The sequence below is a fragment of the Pectinophora gossypiella genome, chromosome 9 (assembly GCF_024362695.1).
Source record: "Pectinophora gossypiella chromosome 9, ilPecGoss1.1, whole genome shotgun sequence".
Classification (NCBI taxonomy): Eukaryota; Metazoa; Arthropoda; class Insecta; order Lepidoptera; family Gelechiidae; genus Pectinophora; species Pectinophora gossypiella.
Genome location: NC_065412.1, coordinates 15,398,604 through 15,405,746, shown reverse-complemented (window position 1 = coordinate 15,405,746; position 7,143 = coordinate 15,398,604). Strand labels below are relative to the sequence as shown.

The 7,143-nt window shown below is 34.6% G+C and overlaps 1 protein-coding gene across 3 annotated transcripts in view; it reads left to right on the top strand.

The window, feature by feature from the left end:
* The first annotated feature begins 206 nt into the window (after positions 1-206).
* LOC126369685 (guanine nucleotide-binding protein G(q) subunit alpha) overlaps positions 207-7,143 on the top strand; it is a 28,610-nt gene continuing 21,673 nt past the window's right edge. The window contains exons 1-2 of one of the 3 annotated variants that reach the window (XM_050014246.1): positions 207-495; positions 981-1,184. In XM_050014246.1, the coding sequence (XP_049870203.1) occupies positions 1,067-1,184 (118 nt within the window). In that variant the 5' untranslated portion in view covers positions 207-495; positions 981-1,066. The remainder of the gene's footprint in view (positions 496-980; positions 1,185-7,143) is intronic. The other 2 variants (XM_050014248.1, XM_050014247.1) reach the window with 2 other exon arrangements.

The window sequence follows — 7,143 nt, the reverse complement described above, 5'->3', positions numbered from 1 at the left end:
GCAATGGATATAGATTACATTCAGGCTATCTTAAAGATTCGATTGAAGTATAGGCTAGTATTTCTATTCAGAAATATTTTATTTTAACTTATATTTGTTTTTGCTAATTTATTACTCACAATCAAATTATTCTTGGATTAAATACAAAAATCCAATTAAAAATTGACAGATGTTGACAGAATTGACAGCCTTAGCTGTCAATTATTTTGATGAGCATGAAAATTATAACTGATTTTCTAATTACATTACTTAATTTCCAATAGAATTGAATTAAATTTATTATTTAAAGAATTTTCGTAATTTTTAATTGAATTTCAGTCGGCTACTTTTTATTTGCTAATACTCGCACAACGCACGCGCAGAACTTCCATCGCCCAAAATCTCCCAGCGCCATATTGAGAGAGGCGGACGTTGTATGACTTGAGTGATTATATCGTGGTTAGTGCAATAAATTGAAGTGGAACGTTTGATCGTGCCCTATGGATATACATTCGGGTACGTAATCCGCAAGAAAACGCATCAAGGGGGCGTGTAAAGTGGTGCAGTGAACCCTGGCAAATCCCGTCGTAACCTAGACATAGGCCGTTCTAGTTATCAGTAGATTACCTAGGTATCATCAATCCGCTGTTTGCTCACAGTTTTAATCTTATTAATACACACGTGTGGGGAGTAGCCATAGGTTTCTTGAATCTAGTTACATTAACAAGATTATAGGATCGCTTCACAAGGTTCTACGCTCGTATATAAACGGATTTCGAAGTGTTTATGTCGGCAGTTGACAGGAGCGTATATGTATATGACCGATCATAAGTCACCACACCCAGTGACCGGATTGTCGGTTTTAGTATTTGATAGTTTATAGTTCGGATGATTGTTCGCGCGTCGTCGCGTCGGTACGTGATCTGTGAGCGATCTTGGTGCGTTGCAGCGGCTAGGCCCGCGCGGCAGGTGCAGTGTATGTAACGATGTGCGCTTTCTAGGAGTGGTGTGCCTCGGTTGAAAGGCCTGGCGAAGGGACAGGGCTCCGCGCGCGAGGACGGGTTGCGGCGCTCCGCTCTGAGGAACCATGGAGTGCTGCATGTCAGAAGAAGCCAAAGAACAGAAAAGAATCAATCAAGAGATAGAGCGGCAACTCCGAAAGGACAAACGCGATGCCAGGAGAGAACTCAAACTGCTCCTGCTGGGTAAGCCTGCATTTTTGTTGTTTCTATAAATAAAACATAAGCAAGTGCTTCACACAAGCCCAATTCTTATAGAACAGTTAGTCTTAGTTCTTATGTCTTCTGGTTCTAGTGCTTGACATTCAAAAAAAATATCCTATTAGATATTTTTATTCAGTTTAGTGATAATAACCTCACTTATTGGATGACACAAGAAAGTAATTTAGGTGAATTTTAATGGTTGAAATTAAAGTGAACAATTTTACCTTTAAGAATGAAGATTTCGTTACAGTATAAATATTAATTATATTACATTGTCTGAAATATAGGGTAGTAACACTTCTGAGAATTTTAATTAATTAATTATATTAACGGATTCCATAAATAAATGGTGACAATATGTTATAACAAGCTTAACCACAAAACTTCCTGTAGTGAACAATACATTTGACAAAAATGATGAAATCCCTTTTATGTAAAATAGCCATATATTAATGTATGTATTGCTTATTTCAAGATAAACCAACAATTGTAGGTGTCAGCGACGTGACATAGTCATTTCATTCCAGACACTATTCTGTTTACCTTAAGTTTTAATCATATATAGGTATTTCATTATTAAGCAGTGTAGGTTATCTTATCTGATAATATATTTATGGCATAAAAAAAACTCAGATTCATTGTGAAATCCATACTGTGATTTGGTATTAAGCAACATTTATTTTCATGTAGGTACCTACTACTTAACACAATATTTTATCAGTCAGTTGTACTATGAATATTTTGACTAGGTACATAAATTGAGGTATGTTTTGGACTACCAAAGTTGTCACAGAAGTTTTCAGATACATTGAGCTCATATGTATAATTCTTATAAAATGTCTGATAGGTTATTACAGACAAAAGTTATGGCTGTTTATTTAGTTAAAACATAAGCAATATTTTATTTCTTGGATCTGCTCCTGTTAAATCTCTTTATACTAATACACAATACATTTACACATACCTACATCAAAATCAGGCCTTCGAAGTGGTTAACATACACAAGCAGTTCAGGTTATGATTTCTTATTGGTACATAAAACGGTAACATAAATCTTAACCGCTATTGAGCCCTGATCAAAATCAATGTTATAGAAAATTTATTGGAACTCATTTGTATAGTTTAGTTGCTTTCTACAATGTGATCATTTACCACCACTTTGGAATATGTGATTAGGATAAGGCGAAGAAGCGGTGCCCTAGGGTTGGACAAAGCTACAAGTCGTTACATCAAACTTGTTGAGCTGTTGGTCCGGCTTGTATTTTATTCTTTTCTCATAAGGGTTGTGTGGTGGATGACCAACAAATAACCCTGACACAACCTGCTGAGGTTGGTCGTTAACCTCACCCCGTGAACCATACTATAGAAGCAGAAGAACCAACTTAGTACCTATAATAATTACTGCTGTGCTCAGAACATGCTTGTAAGTGCTGTGCAGATGATGAACAGTGTGAAAAAACACAAATTCTCATTGACACTAAATTGGATAGTTTTTCTGTTAATCGGGTATGATTTTTTTTTTAAATTTCGAACTGTTCAGGACTACATTTTATAATATCAATACAATTCACGAAATGTCATCCCCTGGAGGAGGCCTACTATATCACAATTTTTATTCAGAAGTAAGGAGATACTTTATTGTTTTTTTTTGTTTTGATTCCCGCATGAACAAATCACCAATAAAGTACCTACTTAGTTATAAATTAGTTCTGAATTTAAATATTTTTTCTGATACATGATAAATTTATAAATTGATGATCATGGAAATCAGCATTCATTTGTTTTGCTATGATTTACGAAAGACATTTAAATAATAGAAATATGACTATTATGCATTCAGTGGGGAAGATATTTTTATTCATTTATTCAAAGTAACAAATATTTGAACTGCCTGTGTTGATTGACAACCCTACATAGCCAATTCCAGAAATCCAAATGCAATTCGAAGAAGTACCTATTTATCTGTTTGTTTCAATTTATAAGTTTGTTTGTGATAATTTAATCTTTAATTAACATAATTAATCAATCCATTCATTTATTTCATCTTTAGGATAAGGATTTAAAAAAGTAGGTAGATATGACAACTACTTTTATTTGTCATCTTGTGTAATGTGTTTAATTTATTATTTATTTAAGACTTTAGAATTAGTCCTTTTTTATGTGTTTTTTTCTTTAATGGGGGACAATTATTGTTATGGGTGACAGGCTAATGCCTTGTCACCATAAGGCATAATCTTAGAACTTTGTATCAACAGTGACTGCAAGTTTTCTTTGATTACTTGTGGCTCTGCTTACCCCATTGCGGGCTACGGCGTGAGTTTATATATGTATGTGTCTAATGGCAAATCCATTTTATCAGGTTGGCTTAGTTAAAAATTAATAGGTACAACCAAATAGGCATTATTGGTCTAAAACTCAAACATGAAACACACATAAATATGCACATTTGATTCTCTCTTTACTGTTATCACTCAGATATTACTTATCAACTGTAGAGATAAGTTTTTGTCTACCACAAATGCCACATCCCTTCAGACATTGTCTTCTTAATCTCGTTTCATTTGTGTGTCAATGTCAAGGTACATTTTCTTAAAACATGAAGCAATATAATAATACAATACATTTATCATCTTAAGTGCAGTTTTCATTAACATAGTTGGCTCGACCATTATAGACGGCGATACGGCTCACCACCACGTTGGTCTAACAGAAAACTTGGTGAGGTGTGGGTACTTAGTTCATCTTACAAATCTTACAATGGATGTACCACTAGCTACCCCAATTGGGATATAGGGTATTGGGTTAGGTTTGTTATGTTAAAATATATAAAATAACACTGATAAGTACATATATATATATATCTGTTGTCTATTGTGGCAAATAAAGCCACATTTTGATGAAAAAGAAACCTGCAACCACAATGTTATTTACCATTACTCATAATTATCAGGGACCTGTAAAATTACATTTTCAAATTGCATTTTACAATCGTAAAGGTTGGTCGAGATGTTTCTACGGCTAATAGCTGGAATCAACGGCTTGTCGTGCCCTCCGAAGCACGGAATCATGTTACTTTTTCAGCATGCAATGTCCTTACCAAACATAGGACAGTCTTACAAAGTGATTTCGGCAATGTCCCCATTGAGAATCAAATCCGGACCTCCAGATCGTGAGCATAACGCTCTAACCACTGAACCATGGAGGCTGTTTGTCCTAAAACTATATGTATGAATACTCCTTTGGGACAGATCAGCTTAAAAACATTTTTCATTGCAACACCACTATGAAACTAATATTTATTTCTGATCAAGCTACACAGGCATTCCACAATGTATATTAAAATGTAATTTTATTTTGCATTTGTAATGTAAAATGTTCATTAAACAGGGCCCTTTACATTTTGTAGTCTCTGCTGCTTAGTTGTCTAACAACAACATGTAGGTAGTTTTGTGTCTACCAGAGGGAGTTTTGTCTTCAGACCCTATTAAAGTTATCCATTTACCTACAGTTTATCTACCCAACAGTTTTTACGAACAAATAATAATTATAAAAAAAAATCTTAAGAAATCTGTTTAAATTAGAATTCAAATTAGTGTTACTTTTATTAAGGAAAATTGCATTAGATATTTCAAACAATTTATATAAACGTAAATAAATAATTCCAGAATTGGAAATACCACATGTTGGTAATGCTTCATTTTTATGACGTCATTTTTGTATGATATGTGTTGTATGAGTCATTAAGGGTTACATGCTCACTTCCAAGCCACAGCTCATATACTTTTTTTATTTACTTATATCTAACAATACAAACACATCACCATTATAAGTGCACCCAATGTGGTGATTGTAAACGCCCACATATCCACACCTTAAAACACCTGCTTATGGTCGAACGACCGATCGCAAGTAGAACGAAATTGGAAAAAAAAATATATTAATATTATTAAAGTGGTTTGCTAAGTGATATATGAAACCAAAATAATAAAACATACCAATTATAATAAGCAGTATGGAACAATTTTAAAATTCAAAGTTGAAATATAATTAACTAAACCATTTCCATGCTCTGGCCCGTTGTGTTCATATATGAACAGGGTTTTATGTAGCATATTAGCCGAGGTGTTATTCTGATACTTATTCTACAGATTGACAAGTTAACACAGAATGTTCTAACAGTTCTAATAAGCTTACATTTTTAGTATTAGTGTAACATTGGTAAATAAATAGATTTTTTTTACTGAACTTACTCAGACTCAAAAATATATTTATTATTAGGTAACATAGTAACACTTTGAAACGTTAACCATACATAGACCTGTAATTTCATAGTCTTCAGTCTCCTTTCTGATTCAATCAATGATCTTTATTGTGCTAGGTTTTTGGTCTAGGTTTTTTTTAGGATCCAAAAACATAATGCCCATAAGCTATTGGCTAAGTTTTAGTCTGACTGCTTACGCGGTCCAGTGGTCGTTGGACTCCCGATCCGAAGGTCCCGGGTTCGAAACCCGGTGGAGACGACACAAAAATCACTTTGTGATCCCTAGTTTGGTTAGAACATTACCGGCTGATCACCCGATTGTCCGAAAGTAAGATGATCTGTGCTTTGACTAACAACCGCACATTTTCATTTTAAGCCCAGGTTGAAAAGGACTTCGTGGATTTTCTCTTCTTGTGACATCTCCACCGGGATTCGAACCCGGGACCTCCGAATCGGGAGTCCAACGCTCAACCACTGGACCGCGGAGGCAGTCAAACTATAAAACCCTGCTTCCCTATTATAATACTTTGCATGATTAGAGACTATTCTCTAATCATGCAAAGTATGATTCAAATAATCACATACATTAAAGCCTGTAGTAGGTATTACATCAAGTTTACTGTAGTAATTACGATTTATACTGAAGTACACCATTCATGGTATTAGTCAATGAAGAAAAAAAGCTAGAAGCTCAAATGTAGGCGGCAGCACTGTTGAGTGTTCCTAAAGTTTGACAGTTCTCCTCAATATTGGCCAGCTAAAATTCGCGATAAATTGCTATAAAATTTATAGCAACGTGGAGCGTATCCCTTCTGAAGGATGAGTTACGAAAAAGAAAAGCAGCCATCTTGGAAAAAGGCAGTTTTGATTGAAAATAAGTTTTTCTAAGTACTTTTCTTTCCGATCTTTACGGAATAATATAATACTATGATTTCGCAGTTAAACGCTGCGCAAAGGGTTATGGTGTAAAAATATATCCAGAAAAATATGTTTCTTTCCTCAAATAGCATGGGGAACTGTCAAAATTTAAGAACACTCAACAGTAGCGACACCTGATGGGAGATATAGGTAGTTTTTATCCTAATTCAATGGAAAATAATATCAAGGCGTTACCACATATTTTACGGTGTGAAATAGGGTGCCAATATGAATGTAACTGTAAGTTACATAAACAGCCTATAGTCCTTTGCTGGGCACAGGCCTCCCCTCAATAAACGAAGGGGTATGGTACATAATAATAGTTATGTCCTTTAGAAGCTTTGAAAGTTTCACCATTTTTTCTAGTAGCTGATCTCTGTAATTCTATTTATAGTTAACTCTATTTATAAAGTAGCCAGGGATAGATCACCTGATCAGAAACCTTCGCCTTCTATAAAATAAAATACATTGTAAAGTGTACTTAGTTTTCTTTTTAACTTTGTTTATGGGTAGATCATGTTGGGTATGGCAGAAAAAGCATCAAAGTAGGATTAATGCCGTAGAAATGAGGTCATTGCGTAGCATCTGCGGTATTAAATTGAGTGATAGAGTGAGAAACAGTGTGATAATAGAGAGAGATGTGGTGTAAAAGACCATAAGATTGAGAAGGGAATGTTAAGTTGGTTTGGACACATAGAGCGGATGAAGGATAATAGGATTACGAAAGCAGTATATAAATAAAGCAAAGGTTAGTGGTAGGGC